This window comes from Tripterygium wilfordii, chromosome 5, assembly GCF_013401445.1.
Source record: "Tripterygium wilfordii isolate XIE 37 chromosome 5, ASM1340144v1, whole genome shotgun sequence".
Lineage (NCBI taxonomy): Eukaryota > Viridiplantae > Streptophyta > Magnoliopsida > Celastrales > Celastraceae > Tripterygium > Tripterygium wilfordii.
In genome coordinates this window covers 2293733-2318287 of record NC_052236.1, presented here as the reverse complement: position 1 = coordinate 2318287, position 24555 = coordinate 2293733, and the positions used below count along the sequence as shown (strand labels likewise).

Below are 24555 nucleotides of genomic sequence, written 5' to 3'. Positions count from 1 at the left end.
AAAATAAATATCCCAAGTTAATTAATCTTGGTTCTTCATTTTTTTGAATGAAGAGAAAAAAATAATTTCTTTGATCTATACAAGTTTGTTTCTAGTTTATCCTTAACTTCATCGGATGTAATTAATCAAAGGGTCGCATTTTCTGTAATCGATATTTCTTGTGTGAGCGTTCATAGTTTAAATCTCAATTATTTAATTGTGCATCTAGACTTTGCCCCGATCAGTGTAAGAGGATGTGTCTATTTATCTATCTCTTGAATCGAAATAGGAGTAGATTTGAAAAAGGATCTTAGAGTATCTAGGGATTGAGCATGACAATTTTAAATGGTCAGACATAATCTCAAAGCATTTGATATTTCAATCACATGAATTTGATTTTTGTTTTAGCTGTTTTAATCTCACTTAACTCCTCATTTTACAATCCGAGCAGAGTCTTATACTTTCATTCTTGTTGTATCTTTTCCTTTGACAATGAATTTGTAATTACAAAAAATAAAATTATTCTTTATTATTGTTATTATTTGGTTGAGGCTAGAGAGAGGAAAACTCAAAATTCACTGGCTTTTCATTAATATAAATAACTAGTTCAATTAAAATCTAGAAAATGAAAAATACATATTCTATGTACACATTTTTTTTTTAATTGAATGGATCATGGACTCATTGGTGCACACTTCTTCTCATAAATACATTTTTTTTTGACAGCTACAATATTAAATAAGTAGGCTCCAAAACTGCTAACTTTTCCGGTCATGGGTGGCCCGTGGCTTAGAGGTAGCCAACGGAACAAACCTCACCGGACGCTGATACGCTGCCGTATTCACCATATCTTCCTTGGCACCACACATCACCGCATGCCTTGGCCAAAACCCTTTAGCTATTGGCTTCTTCTTCTTCTTTTTCTCCTTCTTCTTTACATAAGCACCACCACCATCAAATTTACTAGACTCAATAAGAGAATCCAGTCTCTTGGAGATGCTCTCAATTTCAAACTTATCTAGAAGAGAATTTCTGTTGGGGGTGTGGATTGGACTTGGCGTTAGTGATTGTGAGATTGAATGATGAGTTCTCATGGCCTCTAGCTTGTACCGCGACGGCCGAGGAGGTCGATGAGGCCTGAAAACATCAAACTCTCTTATAATCTTAGCTTCAGAGCCAGAACCATGTTGGTACCATGCCCATGCAGCTGCTTTTATGATGTCGGAATCGTCGGTGCCGGCACGAGATGTTGATGATGATGATCTTGGTTTCGGGTTCTTGTTTTGCATGAACAAGTTGAAGGATGAAGATGGCATGATGTGAAGATGGAAGAAGAGGATTGGAATATGTGGAAATATTGAGTTCCACGCTATGAATATAAGATTTGGTTTCTCTTTTGCTGGTGAAGCTGTTTACACATCATTTTTGTGAAGGAAGGTATAAAGTGGTGTTGATTCAATTCTGTGTTGGTCTCTTTAGATCATTGAATTTCAAATGTGTTGTGGGCCCACTAGAAATATGGATTAGGTGGATGTTAGGGTCCTAGTTACAACTAGTTTGTTCCAATGAGTGTACACTTTTGGTTTCAGGACAACAGTCATTGTTCCAACTGAAAAAGTCCTTGTCAATAGTTCTGGCTTAGATTACTTATATAAGCATAAAGAATTAACTTAGATTAGATAAAACGGCACGGTTTTGAGGGAACATTTTCCAATCAGTTATGATAATGATCCCAACCGGTAATATCTCAGTTATTCTAACTCTTAAGTTGCACACACAAGATTTCCTGCGCATCTCATGAGACATGTGAACCCACAAATTCATTTAAATCCTGTGCAACTACTGGGATCTTTTTCATTTTGGTTTTTCAATTGATCCAATTGAATTGTGTTCTCTGTATAAAACAATTGAATTGTGTTTCCACACTATTGGTCATAGAAGAAAGAGACTCCCATTTCTGTTTAGGAATTTCTTCTTAAACAACAGTTGTGCCCTGGCCTGCATTCAGTGGGGAAAGTACCTGAAGAGGCCAATGCACTTCCTATCCCTCCAAAACATTTGCTAATCTCTCAATTTGGGAGGATTTGAAAGATAAATTTTTTTGCATTCAATTTAAATTTATTTTTAAAATTGTTCCTGAATTTTATTATACATAAATAACTAGAGGGGTCTTACAAGGAAGAAAAAACAAGGCGACAGTTCTAAATTATCAATCTGAAGCTTTTATTGCTAGGGAAGCAAAATAACTAGCTTACTGTTTCTTTTTCCTTTGAGAAGAAACTTCACCTTCAACGCGCTGGATTTCATCTTTCAGCTCTTGTAAAGTGTGTTTTCTAGACTGTCGGACCCCATTATTGATCAAGCTTGAAAGACGCTTCAAACACGAAAGATACTGAGCCTTTACGTCGGGGTGGTCAGAAATTAACCTTTGATTTGCAAACTGCACCAAAGTAAACAAGTTTGAAAACTACATTAGATGCTACATTCAGATATGCTGACATTATGATGGAGATGGCACATAAACAAGCAGCTTTCAGCCATAGGGAGTAGAAATATAACAGAAAGTGGTTGCCCTATCTCCCAACTCATTTATCCCTCTATTGAACTCCAATGGTCATTAAACAAATTCCCAGAAATGAGCAAGGAGAAAGGGCTTCTACACCCTTAAAAGACGGCAATTCTCAGATCTCCCTTAGCTTAACACAGGAATGAACAGTAATGATGAGGTATTCGAAACAACCTATTTGGTAATACATTAATATTGCATTTTCAATGATACCACCTGAAAGCATCATCAAATGTATAATTGTGAACTAATGATTGCATTTTAGATTATATATCCAGGAAATCCTCATCAACATAGAGGACAGTTGCCAAGCATGCCCGTGTAAAAAATTACTAAAAAAATTGTTCTTTTGTGAAAATACCACCCAACTGATCTATGAATCTAACATAATCCTCTTTCTGAATTCTAAAATGAAGTTGCACACAACCACTGTATGTTTGGTCGTCAAATCTCACATGATACTGGATTAAAGCAATGTACTGGGTGGCTTGCTTATCAAAGAATATCCTCAGGTCTTGAAAGAGAAAAAACTATTTCCTTCAATCAACCACCTCATCATGCATGCAGTGTGCGCTGCACTATATCAAGCTTCGACACTAGATCTTGCTACAATATTTTACTGCTTGCGATGTATGTAATTATGTATGCCATATGTGATAAAAGAAGGTAGTGGTATTTGTTAGCTAAATATTCTTTATCTGTTATGGAGTTCTGGGTATGGGTTGAGGAAGTTCCTACATCTATATCAACTATGGTGGAGGAAGAAGTTCGGAATGCATAATGTACAAGTTGGGGAGTGCATCTGATAGACCCATGATCACCAGGCAATAGGGGTGTCCATTTAGTTTTCGGTTTGGTTTTTAACCATAACCGAAATGTCCGAAGTGATTCGGTTATGATATTTTAGAATCCATAACCAAACCATTATGTTCGGATAACCATAACCGAAATAACCATATTTTTCGATTCGGATCGGATCAGTTTTTGGTTTTTGAAGAAATGAAAAAGTATGAATAAATCTCAAATAGAGTGAGAAAATAGCCATGAAAATGTCTCCCCACTTTCACTTTAGCAATAATCAATCTTAATTTATATGAATTTTAAAATGATAAGGCCACCATGAGTTTCAACTAATCAATCTTAATTTATAATTTGTGTAATGATTAGGTTAATTGGTATCTAAATTTATAATTTGTTATGAAGATATAATCAGAGTTTTACAAATACTACTTTGCCTCCCATAGTCTCATCTCATATTCCAATATGTAACTTATATATATATATATATATATATATATATTATAATTTAATATATATTAATATTATTCGGTTTTTTCGGTTATAACCATAACCATAACCATAACCGAAAAAACCATAACCGCAAAAATATCCAAACATCTACTAAAATCATAACCATATCTGAAACCATAACCGAAAAACCATATCCGAAAATCGAATAACCACGGTTACGGATCGGTTTCATGGTTGCGGATCGATTGTGGACACCCCTACAAGGCAATATGAAAAGAGAGGGACTCGTGGCAAAGCTTGAAGGGAGCTCCTGCTGGGACACTTGGCAGAGTTGGATTAGTGCACTTGTCTTTATTTTGTTGGGTCTGCTTCTGTTTGTATCATGGCTACCCTATATGTCCTGGGAGGTATCACGTTACGAGGTATTCTGTTTGCTGGGTATGATTTTGTAAGGAGGTTCTAGTCTCTCGAAGACTAGGTTATCTTATTTCATCTTGCTGTTTCTTTGTTCTTCAATACAAATCTCCTCTTATGATGGTTGAATCTGTTTCTTCTCTTGTGAGTATTTGAGTATTGTTGTGCATACTCTATCAGCATCTTTTCGTCTAGTTATTGGTCTTATTCTATTAGTTTTCTTTCTTAGCTTTATTCTTATTTTGTTATTTGTAATGTTCCACTGGTTGTGGATTTTTTGAGACCTTGTGGTCTCGGCAATTCTATGGTTCTGCACCATCTTCTGGAATGATATTTTCAAAAAAAAAAAAAAGGTAGTGGCGTTTGGAATTTGGCAGTCACAGAGCAAGCATCAAGGAGAACTTTTTCTTGGGCATTGAAGTAGCTAGGCTACGGACGGACATGTGCCCAATGGTAGAGGTATAAGGATGCAACCTAGATATCACACAGGTTCAATTACTGAAAAACAGCCTCTCCACATATTATGTGGGGGTAAAGTCTGCGTATGTCCTGCTTGTCCCTGACCTTGCCCACTATGGGAGCCTTGTGCAAGGGAGTTTTTTTTATTGAAGTAGCTAGGCTGAAAGAGGGTTTGTCCATATCTCAAATATCTATCACTGATTTGTTAAGGGATGTAGAGATGATGAAATGAGAAAGCTATCTTCAAGGAGCACCATAGGTACTGACCTAATTAGGTTTGCAAAGTATATCAAAAGCATATGCATACATAACAGACAAGTGCACAATTTAAAATATTTTAAATTGGCTGCCAAGATGTAAATAAGAAAAATTCTTAACCTCCTGCCAACAGTAATATACAAGCAACTTTTGCCATTTCTCCCAAAAAAAAGTAGTTTTAACTGGCTAGAAAATGCAGGCGTACCTCTTTGTAGGCAGATATGCAATTCAAAAGTGCATTTTCAGCTTCATTGCCAGTCGAATGCTTTTCCTGTTACATAAAGCAAGGGAATTATATTTAGCATGCAAAATTATCATTAAAATTTTGAATTTAAAGGATTTGGGAGGAAAGTAAAACGAGCAGGAACAAAATCTACATTAATTATGAGTTTAACTAATGTAATAAAATTTATAATATTTAAGTTTGTTATCTTTCAAGTACATTCAAGTTCTCCGGAAAAACATGGTCATTGTGAATCTCTCTTTAGATTTGCATTGCAGTATCATGCATCCAGAAAGTAAAAATTATACAGAGGAAGAACAGAACAGGAGGTAAAGAGTCTGAAAGTTTGAAATGTAGCTTGTTAAAATGTTCTGAGCTATCAGTGGAAAATTTAAATGTCCAATCTAGAAGTATCCAGCAAATTTATTAATAGCTTCCCCATGTCTAATTCCACCAATTCTGGAAGGTATGGATTAGATGAAAGCTGAAAAAACAAGGAAGACTCGGGATGAATGGGGGGTTTAAAATAGCCTATGCAAACAGGAAATAACCACTAGAAAAGCCATCTTCCAAAAGCACATTGATCACTTATGATGGAGAAGGAAGTGATTGATATAGTTGGTGCCTCTAGTTTACAACAAAAACACTTATTTACCAAATGCCAACCTCTCTTGCACAAATTATCATGAGAGAGATGTTTCCCCACATAGCCTCCCAAACAAAACAAAGCCATTTTAGTTGGAAATATTGGTTCCCATACACATTTTCCAGGGAACTCAATGCCAATAGGACCATAAGATAAGAAAGGGCTTTGTAAAAACTCTTCACAACAAAAATTCCAGTGTTTGCAGCCACACCATGTGATGGATGGAGTCTTCTCCTACATGTTGATTCAATAGGCATAGACAAGTTCACATATTGAACATCTCTCTAACTCCCAATCGTTCCTTGTAGAAGTTTTTCCCACCCAATTACCACAGCAAAAAAGCACCTTCACATGTTCCCAAATTGAAGTTTGTGTGCATATGTCATGAATCCCAAGCTTAGCAAAAAGTTGATAGGTGATTATTGTTAGTTTGTTTGTGATAAAGATATGGCCGTGTACTGGTGGCATTTGGATTTTTATTAAACAGCATTTAGTTGGGGTTGATGGTGAGAGTTTCAAGGTTTTGGGTTGTCAAACTCATCCAGCTGATGGCAAAAGTAGGCTTCTAGGCATATATGATAAATGAGAGTCAAATACTGTTTGCGGGCGGTCTAGGTGGTTCCTACCTCTGATTTGAGGTGGAACATAATAAGATTGATATTATTCATCCAATACTTACATATACACTGATCCCTGAACATTTTTCCATTGACTTCACATATTATTCAATGCAAAATTTCACGAACTAGGCTTCTAGGGATATATGATAAAATGAAAGAAAATAATGTTCAATTACTTCTCATTAGCCTGGACTAGCAATTTAAGGATCACAAAGCAGTACATACTTACCACTGGCGCTTTCAATTCTTGCTTATTGATCTCCACGAGCCCAAGAGTATCAAGTGATTGCAACTGCAAGCAACGAAAGAAATCCGTCAGTCGCATATTAGACCATATTTAGCTACAAGCTCAGACAGTGTAAATTAACATAGTAAACTTGCAAGAACATAACAATTTATCAAAATATATAGGTATTAGTCAAAATAATATTTCCAGTCAGATGGTTCATCATCCACCAATCAGGATGCAAAGTTTTGGGAAAACAGTCCGTTTTTAAAATTGTTATCTGGTTATGAAGCCACTATGGACAACTATGTTAACCGGAAGAATAAAAGAAGACGATGTAGATGAAGATAGGAGGCAAGAACAGTCATCAACGATTTGTCTAGATTATAAACAAAATTCCAGAACTGTAGAAATTTTTTTGATATGTAAATAATTTATTGCAGGTAAAAAAAGGAAAGAGTATCAGATACACTGGAGAAAACTTGGTCCCTATCTATGCCAGAGATCACAAAAATAACAATTCCCAAGATTCAAAAAGAAGCTTCAAAGATAATCAATTTTTTCACTGCACAAAGATGCCTTAGTTCTATCCATGCCCTACTCAATTTCTTTCAAACACTTGATGTTAGACATAAGGTGCTATTTTCAAAGCTAAAAGTCCAATTATTACACCCAAGCTTTGTATGCCAGTCATCTAAGTTGGAACAACCCAACAAGATTGAAACATGATAAAGAGGTGCAGGTCTTTGTAAGAAGAGACAGGGGGTAGTTTGGTCAATTCTCATTGTAAATTGACATCCCATAATAAGCCAGCAAGGGCGAGGACAAGAAATAACTTATGAAAGTATCTTGCTAGCGAAGCCAGGTCGTAAATTTCAAGAAATACCCCGTAGGAGGTGCTTGACCTGCCCACTTGCCATCTGAAAGCCTGTTAAGAGGTGCCTGGCATGTGCATCTCTTATGAAATTGACATTCCATGATAACCCAGTAAGGGCAAGGACTAGAAAATCACTCATGAAAGTATCTTTATAGTGAAGCCAGGTTGTAAATTTCAGAGAATCCCCAGTTAAAAGGTGCTAGACCTAACCACTTGTTGTCGCAAAACCTAATAATGTTTAACCCTACCAGCCTTAAAGCAAGTATAATTGAGCCATTCTCTCCCATCTCTTTCTAATATAACTTCAGCCCCCATTTCTTTAGGCCTCTCTTCTTTGCTTAGATATCCAACATTTTTGTGCATTCCATACTTATCAATATCACTTTCCACCCTAGATGCTCCTTGTTGATTTAAACTTCCACAGCTGCCAGGGAAAGCTCTATTGAATACCAGAGAAGAAAAGCCAAGGCCTCCCAAATCTCCAGGAATGACATTCCAGTTTACAAGATGAAATCTTTTTTTTCTTTTCCAAAGAGTCTCCCCAAAGAAACATGTATTTGATTGCTTGAATTACTGTAGCATAAGCAGCAGGACTAGGGAAGAGTACATAACATCATGTCCACAAGGAGGTTGAAGAGTGTACTTTTGATTAGGGTATGTATACCTGCATTTGAGAGGCTATCTCCTTTCCAACCAGAGTTTTCAACTGAATTTTGGAACAAGACCATCCATATACTACGATTCTTATGTTTGGCGCTTAGGGGCAGTCCGGCATTGTATAATCAGAGAGCGTACCTCACATCCTAAGAAAGTAGCAAGTGATTGTATACCATTAGTAGAACCCAAAGGGGATGATATTGCTTTAGCCAATTTGACCCCTAGTCCAGAGATTGCTTCAGAGGCTAAAAGATGGCCTTAAAGGATTTGAAAACTAATTGTACAACAATCTTGTACTGCTTAGTATTGACACCAACGAATTAAATTCCCAGAGAAGTAGCAATATTAATATTAAGGCTTCCATTTCATAGAACTCTGATTTTGGAGAGTCAAACACCCCTTAAAAATGTGAAAGATATCGAGAAAAGGAATAAATCTTCAGTCACACCATTGTCAACTAACAAATAGTTAAAAATACATCTATGGTTCGTGGATTCAAAAGATAATTGCTTGTAGATTTTGCAGATGCAAAGATAAACTGGTACAGTCATGAAGGGCAAGAATTGAACCGCATTAAAAAAGCAGCACTAAATTTTCCTGGGACATCAGGGTTCCCTCCCCCAATTAACTTGCCTGTAAAAAGAAGTCCTGGGACATAAGTAAGACAAGTATAACCAGATCCTCTGATCAAAGTGCACTATTCTGACAATAAATCATGCATAGAGGTAGGACATCCTTGAATTTCTAACTTGAAATTTGTACCAAAAAAAAGGTTTCTTCACATTTTTTTTAATGCAAAAAGAAGTGTTGTTAAACCACCAAGGGGTGCAACCACAAGAAAGAGAACTGACCAGTATGACCAGTGCCGCATGGCCATCCCTTCTAGCTTCTCCAGGTGCTCCATAAATTTGGCCATTGCCTTTCTGTTTTGCCACTTTATTCAGAACCTGCCAGGCAATCCTGTCATACAATAATAAAGCATGTGAACACTCTTTGTCATGACACCCCAGAAAGATGGGTTCTATAGAGAAACATTCGAAAAGCTAACACTAAGCCTGCTGTAATCCATCATTAACTAGACAAAAGAGTGACACATCCTGGAAGAAAACCATGGAGGTTAAAATGTATGTACATATGCTTAGACTAGACATGCAATTACAAATTAAAAAAAGCAACTAATAAAAAGCGAGGTAAGGGATAGCTAGAAGTATACTTAAGTAAAAAGAATAAATAAAAAAGGCAAAGCGACAACCAACGGCACGGTAGTTCCACTCAAATTACAAGTTATGCTATTCTGTTCCATTTATTTGAAGAAGTTGGTTGGGGACTGGGGAGGGGTTGGCAAACGTAACGAAGAGCCTTCAACAGAATCAAAAGGTTGCTCCACTTAAACTTCTCTTTAAATTTCCATAAAGATGATCTAAAGAAAGAGGCACCACACAAGTAGTGACTAGCAAAGCACTCTACTTCCCATAAGCAATGGACTAATGATGGCTCCGCACTACAAACTTCTAAAGCTTGTAGCTCTAGATTGCAAGGAAGTGTGATTTGTACTAGAAGCTGTCAAAAGCAGCAAGTGAAATCATCCAAGTATCCAACAAGGCAGAAATGATAACCATAGAGAGGCATGTCTACTTCTAGCCCCAATAGAGCTTGAAGGAACATTTCACCAGAGTTTTGGCTTCCATACGTTGTTCAACATATCAAATCCCCAACCCGAACACCGCTCCTGCCCGCCCATGAAACCGCCAACTCAGTTTAGAAGTTTTATGTAAGAGCTTGTCCACTGACATTTACTCACCAAACATTCAAGAAACTTATAGCCCGCCAATCACAACAATTAACTAGGTAAAAGGTAAACAACTCCCGCACACAATGCTCCCCCGCAATGGATGGGGTCAGGGACATGCAAGATTTACACAGACTTTACCTCCACATAATATGTGGAGAGATTGTTTCTAGAAAGTCAATTTGTGACCTCTAAGTTGCAACCCAACAACTCTACCACTGGGCATATGTAATTTGTAATTCATTACATCAAGAATTTCAGCAATCCAAGAATCCCTTTTGGGAATCTGTAATCCCACCAATTGTCTGTCTTCAATTATTCAATTTTGGACATCCTGAACTTATGCATCACAAACTCATCAGTTTTCATAAACATTAATTTAGTAATTTCAAGCGATTCCATAGAACTCCTACCGACATAAAGGGATATGTCAAAAATAAGCAAGCATTTCATTTTCTTTTTTTTTCTCTCTTTAATGGAAGGTAGCCTTCCCCTCCTATTAGTCACCAAAACCTAGTGAGTGTGAGATTTGAACTCAGATCTCTGCAATAACACCAAGAGACTTTAGTAGCTAAGCCACCATTTTAGTATCAAGAGTGGCACCATTGCAGCTTTAATGCCTAAGGTAAAAGAGGAAAGGAGCTTGATCAACTTTTCGATATAATTCTTGAACTATAAGCATTACGTGGAGAACTGCATCAATAGCCTTCAACTTCAAAAATATTAGTTTAGTACTATTAGTTTCTTTCAATATTTAAACAATTCACATTAACATTGAATACAGTTAGGATCCAGAAACATACAATTCTCTGACCCTATCGACATAAATTACAATAATCTTCCTTTAGAAAGTTATAAACTGCTCTCTTGTTCTGTGCATCACAAGATAAATAAAATTTCCTTTTTTTTTAACTGTAAGTAATATTCTCAAGTAAAATTCTTACTCATTATTAACCAGAATTCCATGGACACTGATTTTCAAGTAAGCAGATGCAAAGCAGCAATGAAACTAAATAAGAAAAACAAGAAAATGAAATCTATGTAAACTTCAGAAGAAAAAGCATATCAGATGATTCATTTCCTTTGAAATTGATTCTAGTATTTACATTTTTTTTGCAGGATGGCTAATTTTTGGGTTAATAGAACTTTTAGGCACTAAAGATGTCCAAAATTTCATTCTGATCATTAAAAGATTAAATGTTTCAAGTGAGTAATCGAAAATTTTAAAACGTTTCAAAATGGTCACTCAAAATTGTAATAAGGTTCATTATAGTAAGTATACAATGTTCAAATGTTTCAACATGTTCACCAAAAATGACTATAGTGAAAAATAATACAACTTTGGGTGACCATTTTGATACAGTTGAACATTGGGTGACCAAAATGAAACTTGGGCATCTTTTAATGACCAAAACTTATATTAACCCGCTAATTTTCAATGAAGAAAACAAACCTATATGCATTGTACAACAGATCATTTGCCTTATCAAGCTCAGCAATTGCTTCGGAAGTTTGCATCTTGCTTAATTTGTTGGCTTTCAGCATTACCACACGAGCAATGTGAAGCATGTTTCCACCAATCTGCCCATGGAGAAATAAGGGAATTCTAGTTGGATACATATGCTACCTCTCCTTTGCCTTGACAATGATTACAATAAGAAAAGAAAATATGAACAGGAAAGCAGAGCTTTAAAGAAGGTTTTGTAGCTGATTTTCTGCAGATATTCAAGACCAAAACAAGATTGAAACAAACAAAAATTTCTTAATTATCTAGAGTTTGAAACATTTGAGATAAAATATCATGCATGATTAAAAGAGAAGAAGTAGTCCATGATACGCTAGAATATCATCAAATAGCGAAGCATTTGATGGTAATTTCTCTTTTTTTCCCAATTCTACAGTTAGGGATTTATTTTGGACAGATTTCAACCTTGGGGCCACTGTTTTAGGCATGGAAAAGACGAACATCAGAAAGAGTGGCAGCCTGGCAGGCTTGAGAGGGTACTTCTATGCAAAGCTAATCTACCAGATTTAGAAAGAAATTTCCCCTCCAACCAGAAAGCATAGTTTCAAAGTTTTTGACCACTAATCCCCACATTTAGGTTTCCTTCTGTTTAGCACCTACGAGAAGGTAGAGGTATTATTGAATGAGCAGAGAAAGACATCAGACTTATAATTTATCCAGGAGCCAATAAAAGTTGTTTTTCCTGAGTTTTGCTCTAAGGCCTGAAACAGCTTCAAAACCTAACAAATTTGCCCTCAAGTCGTATGATTTGATCAGTGTCAGCCCCATAGAAAATGAGGGTATCCTAAGTATAACAGCCTGAACCCAAATAAAGACAAAAACTTTAAAAAAAAAAAGCATGCATAAAATAAATTAAATCATGCAATCAATAGCTATTCACTTATTTGTTTCTCATCATAGTTTTATGTGCCCCAAACCAACAAACCTGGATGTGGTCTTCAGGAAGCAAACTTTTGCGAGCATGAAGACACCTGTAAAGAAAAATTGGAATGTTCAACATTCCAGAATTTCTCAAATTACTGGGTAATTACCCACTAATCACACGACTTTTCACCTCTCAAGAAGTTCCTGTGCTTCATCCAAGTTCCCAATTGCTTCTAATGTTAATGCCTGTCTTTCAGCAGCAATTACAGTGTCCAAAGAGTCCCACCCCTATTTTATAAGATAACTAGAAACATGAGTTCTTCATGATGACATTAGGAAATTGTTATGAAAAAGGCCATAACATCAAATCTATTAAAGGTTACGTTATCACCGCAGTACAAACTTTATTCAGAATTCTCAGAACATAGGAGTGTTTCAACTCAAAATTATTGATTGTAGCAGAAAAAACATAATTGTGTGCCCCAACGCATATGCATATGCATATGCACATACGCATATAAGAATTCATGAATAAATTCCTGTACTTAAATCGAGAAATAAAGATACAGAATGTTCATTGGTACAGTTTGTAGTGAACCAACACAACACGTACACAAAAGCTCAATAGACTGAGAGTACAATGAATGCTCTAATACATAAGGCAACCAATACCAAGAAAACAGAGTATCACCCCAATAATAGGAAACAAACCTGAAAATCCCAAAAAAAAATTAATTGCTCTAATTTCTAAATTTACAGGAAAAGAACTTCTTCCCTAAGTTTTTAACTGATCCTCCATCGCTATTATTTGACATGGCAAACTAATCCAGATGGGGTACATTGATTTGCTTGTATTTTTACTATCAACATTTAATGTCCATCTCATATTTATAGTCATGGTGATTCTGACATAAAAAGTAAGATGAGTTAAACAGGAAGGTGAAGAACTTATATTTCCTCTACACCTTTTGAGCAATGGAACAAACAGGCATCCATCAATAAAAAAGAGAGTTGAAGGAAACCACCACCGCCACATCACGAACACAAAGAAGCAGTTAAATATTGCTTTTCCAAAAATTTCTAATTCTATTAAAAATGTTAATGGAAACTATTTTTAGTCGAAATCCTACTAGTCCGTGGAAATGGAAAAAAAACAAGTAAGCAGAAAGCAAGACAAGTCTACAGCTGTATCATATGTCAGTATCATCCTAGAAAATTCAAACATAGATAATATTAAAAAACAAGTAATTTATTGTCGACCTTTGATATTTCCATGATATGCAGAATCTTTCTCTGTACATTCTCAGCCTCTGCCAAACGATTGGATTTTAAATATATCTGCAAAAAGGTACCACATTGATTGAAACTCATTAGAAATGGCACAGCCATAAATTTTTATATGGCACATTATACAGTTGTGGTGCACAAAGGGGATGTAATAGTGCATCTTTATGCATAACATGAATAAGCACTCAAAAGTCAAAGTTACATTGCAAAATTATGGAAAATGGTTATTAAGACTTGACCATATTTGGACCTTTTACTGACAACTTCAATTTTGCTGACTCAATACTCACTCTCAGCATTAGAGCCACACCAAGAATTAAGCAATATGTCGTTTCCATCCCTGAAAGATTCTTTCCATGTACTAGATAGCAGAAGCTCGAGTTATCCTAGAAAATGGGGACTGAAAGCCACCTGCCCACCTCTCCCCAAATGGTTCAGAGGTAGCACAATTGGGCAAGAACATTCGCCACCAACATGAAGCTCTGGTTGAGTCTCCGAAATGTGCTGTTGGCCCACATAATCCGGTAAACTATCCTAGGTATGACCTTGGCTATCCCAGTCATGCCAAGCGAAATGTTCTGCTGTGCAGTGAAATTAAAGAAAAAGGTTAGACAACCACAATCCTAACACATATAATTGTACACAGCATTTGTGATGTGAACCGTCAATACTATCTGACATTTTTCAGTTTGGCATCTTAGAGAACACAATGTGATGTAATTATACTCGACTTTGGAATAGTTGGTGGATACTACAGCTTCATGGGTTTTCCTCTATAGCTTGATTGCATATGTCGCTTCTGTACACAGTTCTACTCCAGTTTTTGTGGAAGTTTAGTCTCGGGTTATTAACTTCGTGGAGCTTTCCGTTGCTATGGTGCTTGTGTTTTGTGGAGCTGGTCGTTTTGTGGGTTGGTTTGGCGTGCTACTTTAGTGGGTTGCACGTCTGGATTTGCTTGTTTGTTTTTTGCAGTGTTGGCTATCCTTTCATCGGATGTTGGCCGGCATTGTTTACTCGTTTCCATGTTAGGCAACTTGGGTTCTTGTTAAGGGGTTTGTTGGCTGTTTGTTTACAGTTTTGGAGCACTGGCTCATGGTCTTTTGGTTGAGTTTTTTTTTAACCCTTTTTAGTCGTTAGACCTTTTCTTGGGGTATGCCCCTTGTATTTTGTACCCTTTTTTTTCCCTTTAATGCAATTCCTACTGACCAAAAAAAAAGTATGCTTAAATGAATATATTCACCCTCACCGAACAAGATAGTATATCCAATCGAATTGGCAATTTTGTTTAAAAGCAGAAGTAGAACCTGAGCAAGATATCGCATTCTCTTGATGCAAAGAGTTGAGTACCCTTCGCCGCCTTCCTATATGGTAAACAAGACTTGGTTGTAAGACCAAGATCATTAAAAATGTAAAACAACAGCCTATGTAACCTCTTCAGCACCTCTAGTATCTGTATAGAATCCAGAATGAGGGCTTCCGCATTCTTGTCCCTTCCTTGGAGATGTAATACCTGCATGTAGAATCATAAACCACATTATGAGGTAAGTGACACATTAAAGAACAACATATTTAATATGAAAAAAAAAAACAATTTCAAGAATGATTGAAAGGGTACTCGATAGTAAAGCATGGGATTAGTATGGCGAGAATGAAAGCAAGGAAGGAGCAAAAAGAGAAACTCTGCACACACAAGCCTCTAAATTAAAACACTCAAAATTTACTGTCAAAAGCATTGATAATAAGCGGAGAATACATGAGTCTAATCTGACCGAATCTTAGCTTTATATAGGGACGGTAATTCCTAGTAACTATTAAGAAACTAACTAGTAAAAACCTTTAATTTGAATGACCAACTACTTAATAAAAACTTTTAACTTGACTAACCAAATACTAGACATTCATAACCAATAACTAAACAATTCTTAAGATATTACCCAACACACCGAACTAAGACCTTTTCCAGCAAACCGAAATTTTGCCAAAATCTTGATTTAATAAAACCTAAAAAAAAAAACTATGCATCAAAGCATAAAATAACAACCCAAGACACTGAATTTCAGACTGGAATCTTTTTTGTTTCAATAGAAATATTGGCATAAAATACTTTTGCAATCGAAAGATTTCTTTTAAGATTGAAGGGAAAATTTTATAAGTCAGCTATCAGCTATACGACCTGTGATGACATAAGATTCTGAGTGTCGGGCTATTAAGAGATAGCATATCCATAAAATGCATGTAGCATAAATGTGAATGCTCCGTTGGACGTGTGGCCACACAAAGGAAGATAAGATAAGAAATGAGATTATTAGATCTAAGGTAGGAGTAGCACCAATTGAAGATAAGTTGCGAGGAAATCGTTTAATATGGTATGGGCATGTACAACGTAGAGATAGCAATGTGGCGGTAAGGAGAATCGAGAGAATTTGAATAGAATTGAGTAGGAAGCGAAGAGGAAGACCTAAACAGACAAAGCTTGAAGTGGTAGGAAATGATATGGATTCAAGTCCTATGAAAGTATGATCTTGGAAATGAATGGCGGAAATGAACACACGTAGTAGATTCGTGTTGATTTTCTCATAGAATCATGTAGCCAACCCCAAACTTTTGGGATAAAGGCTCGAATGATGATACTGCTTCCATACGACTACCTGAGATCGAGCTTAGTCATGAAAGAAACACAGAATTTTCTCTAAATTTGGCACATTTCATTGTCATCATTCATATCAATGCTCCTCCTTGTTTAGCACTTTCAATTAGTTTAAACTGGGATTTAAGAGAAGAAATTTGATGATATGATGTGAATGTAATGTCAAACCTGGGGAAACGTAAGGAAAACAGAATTTTATGGAATTAATTTTTTGTGAAACAGTGAACCAATATCAAAGTAGGGGAAAACACAAGACTTGAGAAATCACCGTTCCAAGATGATACATTGTCTCGGCATAGTCGTGATGGGCATGTCCTAAAACACGTCCCTTTATCTGAATAAATGTAAGGCAACATTTTAATTATGAAGTAAAAGCTGGTTGTGCAAAAACAAAAGCCAGCCAAAATAAAATTTAACAAAAAATACAAGTCCACAATTCATATGGAAAAAAAAAATATACAAATAGAAATCCAATCCATACCTTCAAGGCACGCTGTCCAAAGAATCATCGAAGGTACAAAAAAAGGAGGAAAGTACAAATTGTCAGTAAAACCATTATCAAAATGTATAGTAGTCATATGATACAACTGACAAAGTTGCAAATTCTTGCTGAAAAAAAAGACATGAGATGCTGCTAAACACATGCAATGTCAAAAAAGAAGAAAAAATAACATAATATATATTGGAAAAAATTGCAAAATAACAGTACAACTAAATTCAAATTTCAATTATTTTGTTGGCGTACAAAGAGTGAACAAGGAACAATTTATTCAAGGACATAAGCTATTCCAGCAAAGAAGTAGGGAAGAATCTTCAGGGCTGAGAAAACAGTTGAAAGTCAAAATAAGCTTTGTAAATAGACCATTATGCTTCAGCATATTTCAATAAGCAACGTAGATTAATTATAATAAGTTAAAGATGAGCAGATCCTCAATAAAGTGCCTCTAAACCTTTATGTCAGCAATTCTATTGATGACAAAGAAATAGAATTATCGGTTCAATTCTCCACCTTTGAACAGAAAAAAGGAGTGATCAATGTCTTTCATAATGAAGTCACTTTAGAAGCTTCTCGTAGTTATTATTTTAGCTCATTCTAGTACCCTTTTTTTTTTGAAAACATAGCCCATTCCTCAGATATGCCAAAAGGCCCAAAAAACTATTTGCAATGCAATATTATTAGTGGAAACTATTTGTTTATCATCCAAGATTTGTACCCTCAATGCACTTCTTGTTAAACAAGCTGTAATTTTACAAAAAACATTATATGTTGTGACATCTAGGGAAGTTCTTTTATGTTGTGCAGTTGTGCTGGACATAGTTCAGTGAGATAGTTTATAACTCATGTATGCCGATTACCTTAGACCTTACACTAAGTACCGTATATGAACAGTACCTTCTTATTGAATTAACTATCAGAGCTTCAGATAGCGGAATCTAGCTTACAAATACAGTATGCAGAAAGTTGGCTGAAATCAAATCTCCCACCAAAGAAAATAACACTCTACTGTAGTAGGCCATATCCAAGGGCTAAACAAACTCCGGAAATACATCAAAATGATTCCTATTGAGAAAAGAAAAGGTTTCTTCCACCAGCACAAGTCACAAAATAATTCCGAAGCAACTTAACCAAGAGGCAAACAAATAGAAGCAGAAATGCCAGGACATGATAATTTAAGACCACTGTGTTGTTTCACCTTTCAGCCATTACAAGATAAAATTAGTAATGAAATTAAACACTTCAAATTTCATCACCTCATAGCAAAGAAGAGCTTTTTCGAGTTTCCGTTGCATAAGGTAAAACTGTCCAAGATTGTGAAACGCAGCACCCACACTGCATATTAAAAGGTTAAAGGGCTGGTATAGCAACACAAATGTAGTTTATATAAGTATTTGCTTACTATTCTGATTGTTGAGTCAAAAGCTTCTAATTGGAACTTGGATATTTTCAAAATTTTGTTCAGTTAAGATATGCATATGGCAGGAACAAAATTATATATTATCCAAAGATTTAAAGAGACAGTGTTAGAATATATTGTCATCGAACTAACCTTATTGAGGGCTAAAAGATTAAGCATCAATTTGAAAATTTCACACAAAGAGCAAGGCACAAATATCAAGGGCTGAGAATTAGTATCCACAGAGTTCATGAAAGCACATGCTTCGACTATATTATTTTGAATAACATGGAGATAAACAACTTGGAAATATTTGAAATTGTCAACTAGGTACCCCCACTTTACCATCTTGTGTTTCAAAGGGTATTGTGTATTTACTTCACCTACTTGACTTCACTACATTTTCAAAGTCCAACAAATATTCCTCCTACAAATCTTGGGATGACATATCTTCGTCAGGCTAACAAGACATAAGAAGCCCTCACATTAAGAAAAAAACACACGGCACCTCAAAAAGCACAACTCAACATCACAAAGCATCAACTCCCCCATACAAAGAGCCACTGTAAAAGGATCTTGCGGCCTAGTGGTCCCCTTTCACTTGCCCAAGGAGCAAGGTTCAGTTCTCTTCTCCCTCACATATTAAGAATATAATCTCATAACTTATCCCAAAAAAAAAAAAACATGTAAGTGAATACACAAACCAAAATAAATTCAATCAACAAGTCAAAAGAAAAATTACATTCAAAGACATCCAAACACCGACCGCCCCAATCTGAGACTCGCACTATTGGAGCTTAAAGGATATTTTTAAGAGAACCTTCAAATACACCACGAAATCCTCTTCACATTGCATTTCAGGCATTTATGCATGAGCTCAACAAGTAATAGGATTGCAATAGATCGATATAATTAGATAATCAATATATAAATTCTCCATCAAAGTTTGCAAACAATGTACCGTATATCTTCAGGACCAAACGATTCTTCAAGTATGTTGATGGCTTCCAAATACAAAGGTTCTGCTTTCTCAAATTCCTTCTTAACTCTATAGAGCTCTGCCTACAACAATAGCAATGGAAACAATGAATTCTCAGAAATTGGACAATCAAAGGGAAAATATGATTTTGCATATAAAAATGGAACTTCACTTGACAGTGTAAAAACTCACATGAGCATTCAACTTTGAAGTTGATGGGTATTGCACCAATAAATGAAAGAGACAGGGATTCAGAATAAACAATGCCGGTGAAACAATTTCATCAAAGTTATTTAGATTGAACCCTCAGTTCCTCAATATCTTGAAGTGTGGCAAATGGTATCGTTCCAAGTAATCAAACAAGGTTATGGAACTTGCCTTACAGCACCCTTCTTCAAGAAACCAAATCTAATATATTGTGTGTAAGAGTAAATGATAAGTCCCAACAACTATGAGGTTGAAACTTATCTGGAAAGTCCATTTTCAATATAGACATTGTTCAATATAGACAATGTTAGTGTGAATAAATCATTAACCAAATGACCAACTACTTAACTACACAGAACAAATGCTTATCTGCTAGGCGTCAGAATAACTAATAAGTTGTCATAGGTTAACTTTTTTGATTTAAAAAATAACTGAGGTCAAAGAAGCCAAGTAAAATAATTGACAACACACAAGAACAAAAAGTCATAGAGATAGCAATCAATGAAAAATTACAAGCTCAAGTTACCAAATTGTTGCATGCAGATGCAACATGAGGATCCTTCTCCCCAAAACCTTCTTTAGCTTCTTGTAGGGCAGAGGAAAAAAATTGTTCGGCTTGTTCCAGTTTTCCCTATAAGAGAGAGGACAAAGGAAATTTTAAGTAAAACCAACCAATAACTAAACTGGCAAACAAAAGAAAATAAATGAGCAAAAAGCACACAAGGCATAAGTATAACAGGCCTGCCTGCAAGAAAAACTCCCTCCCATTATCTGTAAAAATTCTCCACTTTGAAGTATGTGAATTTGATATTATAGAGCCATCTTCAATCTTACGTAGTCCAGAGTTAGCTCCTTCGGAGTGATTTTCAGAACCAGACTCAATTGATGCATCTTCTGCTATAGCAAAGTTGGCATTTACTCCGATAATTGTAGCTGCAAGCCAAAAATTAAAATTATGCCATTTGAATAATGTACGCAAACCTTAACAATACGGAAACAAAAATCTTCTGGCTGAAGTATTCCATTTCTCAATAATGTATTTCAGAAGAGTAAGGAACAAATGTGAAACCTCAAAATAAATGAACTCTATTTACCCTGTTGCCTTTCTTGAGTTCTTCAGGGTCTAGACACAAGCTTCTCAAAACATAGAGCAACACATTTATATAAAGCAAATGAAACTCCTTCGTGCTACACCAATGGCAAATGTATGAGCAACACTCACTACCAAGCCTCAACTTATTTGTCGACCTCCTCAAATAATAGAATTATGCTAGTCATCCATTAGCTAATGCCAGTCAGATGAACCCAATGTTCATTTCAGATAATCTCATTTGTCCTTATACCGCTAAGAAGAACAAGGAAATAAGGGAAAATGTTTTCAAGAGGTTTTAGATCATAATCAATGCCCCTCCAACAAATATATCCTCCAGACTATCTAATTTTATTATTCTGAAAAAAAATCAGTCATATTTATGCAATCGACTGAAGAACTGTCCACAATTATCATTTGTCACTACAGAACCCCAGTTTAAAAGTGAAAGAAGATGTAGAAAATTGTTAATGCTATGTACAGAGGACAATGGTACCTACCTTTCAAAGCACCTTTTAGTGGCAAATTCATGAGGCTCAATAGATCAAAACCATTAAAACCTCAAAAGTATTGAATCAGGACATTATAAATCGCATTAGAGAGGGACCCCACTAAAGGGAGAACAGTTGCGAGAAAGTCGATGCACACCAAGCACTGGTAACCAGACATAAAGCTACGGACATTGATGGTTTGTTTTCTAATGCCTACTAGATTCCAAAGTAGGAGAAGGTCTGAAGGGGAAAGAGTTAATGGGAAAAATACAAAAGACTATGATACAACTTATTAGAGCAAAAATATGAGAACCAATGGTCAAAACAAAAAACCGGTGGCAGGTATTAGTGCCATGACCAATCAATTATGCCTCTAATGTGACTACAGCACAATCGTTCAGGGTAAGAACAGATGAATCATTTTGCCCCATCCAAACTATCTCCAAATAAAAGTATTATGCACTCATTCTTTGAATTCCGAATTCAAAGAATTAAAAGAGACAATACTAAAGGGCTATTAAAATTAATCATCCAAACACTTTGTGAGAACCGAATATACCAGCTTGCCCAGCTAAAACAATCCATAAACTAGGGTTCCAGCAATTTTTTCTCCTAGTGTTAGATCCACGGTCAAGTTTGCAGGAGAACTTCAGTTTATCTGCAAGAATTGTGGTAATGCTGATGAGGCAAGGAACAGTTATTATGATAAATAACATTATCATCACGAAAAATGACACTTCAAGCTCGACAGAAGTGTTGATGCCACGAATCAAGGCCATTCATATTAACAACAGATTGTATATGAAGGTTACAATATAAAATCAAGTTTAACACCCGAACAAGGTTAGCATGATAAGGGAAGGAGAGTCTGGGACCATCTGCAAAGACAGAGTTCTGGAGTGTGAACCCGCTAATGCAACTTGGATATCATGGATACAGATTTCCAATATCCGCCAATCCAGTGTTTACCCTATAGAGGTGGGTCTAATGAGCCCTACCAAAATGTAGGAAATAAAAGGATACACTACTCAGCCAATGCCAAACCAAAATTTCAGACAGATAAACAAAAAACCCGCTTCCAAAAACAGAACATATACATAAGCAGTAAGCTGGGAAGAAAACAGTTCATGCCCTCCACAATGTGGACAGGAATATAAACTGTAGGGAAAAAGAGAAAACAAGTAGAAAGTGGAAACATATCACTTACATTTCATATAAACCCTTTCGCGACTAAGCTTGAACCATCTATGAGCTCCAATAAAACCAAACATATTTTACAACTCCCCAACTATGAAATTAAAGGAATTCCAAGAAAAACGTCACTATACATACTCACAGTTGCAATTACAACGATTTAACAATCAAAACACTTCAACTAGACGATGATCACAGTTATCACAAGTATCAATCAGAATGAAATGCGCGTAGCACGGACTTCTTTTTCTTTCTAGCACATACTGGAAAGTGAATTAGGCAAAGCATTGCCAGTTATTTGACGAGAAGTATAGGAAGAAGAAGGACGGATTCTCCGAAGGAATTGAAATGTTGCTTGTCGCAGAACCATCTCCGTTGGGCTGTGAAAGATTGAAAGCTAGACCAAAGAGATTAACTAGGGGTTAGGGTTCTGGCGTTATTTGGTTATTCGTGGATTGGTGATGGGCTTCCATGGACACTAAGGCCCGTGGATCGCAAGAAATTTATGGAATTTTGATACCAAAAAGGGCCCGCATCAGTAATGGTCCTAATGGATCTTTATTGTTTTTTTTTTTTACATGAATGTCTTCTTTGTTATTTTGATACTATAATTTAGACTAAATATAATTTTTTTTGTCGCTCAATTATGCACGTGGTTTTATTTTTTGTTGTAAAATTTTGTATCTCAACTACGGAGAAGTACCATGTTCATCCCTAAAAAGGTTCGATGTCGAAAAAAGTTTAGGGCACAAAAATACACGTAGAATAGAAGAAGAGAACAAATAATCATAATCCCTAAAAGTATGTTTGGATTTAGGGATTTGAAGGGAAGAGAAAAGAATGGAAATGTGGTTTCATTCCAATTCCCTTGTTTGGATAGTTTATAAAAAATTAATGGAGGGATTTGAGGGAATTTGGGAGGAAGGTTTCATTTTTTGTCAAAATTCTTCCTCTCCAAAATAGAGTCATTAGTCATTTGGAAGGAAGGGATGACTATTTAAGTTATTTATAAGTTAAAAATATATTTTACCCCTTGTATATAACACTTTAACATTAAAATAAGAATAAATTAGTAAATTAAACTAATTTTTTCCCTTCCTTTTATATCTATCCAAACATGGGAGAGGGAAAGTATTATTCCTTCCCTTTCTCTTCCCTTCTCTTCCCTCCCCTTCTCTTCCTTTCTCTTCCCTCCAAATCCTTCAATCCAAACACACTCTAAATCTTCGTCCCATCTTCAGATCCTTCATCCCACTTCGTCTTCATCGCAACTAAAGCTCTCCTTGCATTCGCAGAGCTCCACGCATTGCAGACCTCCTCGCAGTAACATAGTGCCTCGCACCTGCAGCTCTATTCGTAGACGCATAAATCCAACACCGTATGACTCTGCGTGTGTTTAACATTGTCCAAACAATGTTAAGGTTTTATAGTTCTATGACTCATCATTTCCTCCCTAGTTTGAATGTAATTAATTCAGTTCTTTTGACTTTAGAATGCTGATGCTTCAATATATTTTAGGTATGGTCCAAATTTTGGTGGGTTTGTGTTTTATATAGTAAGACTCAATTTTTCATCATTTTCAATTTTTCATTGTGAACTTAAATGTATTAGACCTACAATTTTGAATCATGTCTTTCTCAGGAATCAAACTATTTTTTCTTTGTCTACCACAATGGACTGAACTTCCTAATCCATTTGAAGAATCAAAGTTGCCATGTATGACTTTTCTAGTCACTTTCTCACTTGAAGGACAAAATAGATACTTTCTCATAATAGAGATACGAAGTTGGGGAAAAAAATTGAAGGACAAAAATGAATCCACATATATACTTGAGGGACAAAAAGTTAGATTTTTCAATATAATTTGTGTTAAAAATTAATATGTATTTATTTTCTTTTTGCTAATATTATTCTAGAATGTAATATTTTTGATTAAAATTGTTGTTTAGTTTGTGACATCCTGATTGCTTTTATGTATACCTATATATAAAGCAGAGGCTCTAACCATGTGTTGACTGCCGGATTGCTAAAATTCTCAATTTGTGCCCACGTGGACTCTCATGTCTGTCTTTGTTATCCCTATTTCAAACACTCTCAGACGTTTGTGCCTAAGAAAACATTACCTGAGGTAATAAAAAATTAACTAAATAATGTAAAAGCTCTAAAAGCTCCAGTATTATACAATGTAAAAATAATGTACAAATAATACCGATAATACCGTTTTGTGTCCTCTGTTTGTCTCTCCGTTTCGTGTTCCAGCTGTTGTGGGCTGCTGTCCCGTTGTCCTACTATTTCCCAACATCTGAATTTGGTTGTTCATACACCTCTGTGGTTTTCTTTGTTTTTCCCCCTATTTTGACGGTCGTCGAAAAGGCTTTCCAGATTTGTTGTCGAAATTCCCTACTACCAAT

At 35.8% G+C, this 24555-nt stretch overlaps 2 protein-coding genes across 3 annotated transcripts; both read right to left on the bottom strand.

Annotated features, from left to right (window-relative positions):
- Nucleotides 1–607: 607 nt before the first annotated feature.
- LOC119999116 lies at nucleotides 608–1536 on the bottom strand. The gene has a single exon (XM_038846636.1). It carries the CDS (start codon nucleotides 1293–1295, stop codon nucleotides 738–740), a length of 558 nt encoding a protein of 185 aa, XP_038702564.1. The 5' UTR covers nucleotides 1296–1536; the 3' UTR covers nucleotides 608–737.
- A 528-nt stretch (nucleotides 1537–2064) lies between these two features.
- On the bottom strand, nucleotides 2065–22588 carry LOC119998184. Of its 2 annotated transcripts, XM_038845434.1 has the most exons (18): nucleotides 22409–22582; nucleotides 21510–21608; nucleotides 20115–20302; nucleotides 19896–20000; nucleotides 19145–19245; nucleotides 18041–18119; nucleotides 16770–16781; nucleotides 16557–16622; nucleotides 15083–15151; nucleotides 14946–15002; nucleotides 13615–13692; nucleotides 12545–12642; nucleotides 12416–12461; nucleotides 11419–11546; nucleotides 9028–9136; nucleotides 6646–6708; nucleotides 5133–5198; nucleotides 2065–2419 (listed from the first exon to the last, which is right to left on the bottom strand). In XM_038845434.1, the coding sequence occupies exons 1-18, from the start codon at nucleotides 22512–22514 to the stop codon at nucleotides 2231–2233; spliced, it is 1659 nt and encodes a 552-aa protein (XP_038701362.1). In that variant the 5' UTR covers nucleotides 22515–22582; the 3' UTR covers nucleotides 2065–2230. The 2 variants fall into 2 exon arrangements, 1 of the variants encoding a protein (XP_038701362.1); XR_005468210.1 differs by lacking the exons at nucleotides 2065–2419; nucleotides 5133–5198 and adding an exon at nucleotides 8184–8322 and having other exon boundaries at nucleotides 6655–6708; nucleotides 22409–22588.
- Nucleotides 22589–24555: the final 1967 nt, after the last annotated feature.

Excerpts from the sequence above, each read along its gene's own strand:
- LOC119999116 (XM_038846636.1), bottom strand. The coding sequence starts at position 1,295 with ATGCCATCTTCATCCTTCAACTTGTTCATGCAAAACAAGAACCCGAAA.
- LOC119998184 (XM_038845434.1), bottom strand. The coding sequence starts at position 22,514 with ATGGTTCTGCGACAAGCAACATTTCAATTCCTTCGGAGAATCCGTCCT. Across the intron at positions 13,693-14,945 it reads GAATGCGATATCTTGCTCAG|ATATATTTAAAATCCAATCG; the intron begins GTTCTACTTCTG and ends ACCTTTTTGCAG. Across the intron at positions 12,643-13,614 it reads ATATCATGGAAATATCAAAG|GGGTGGGACTCTTTGGACAC; the intron begins GTCGACAATAAA and ends CTTATAAAATAG.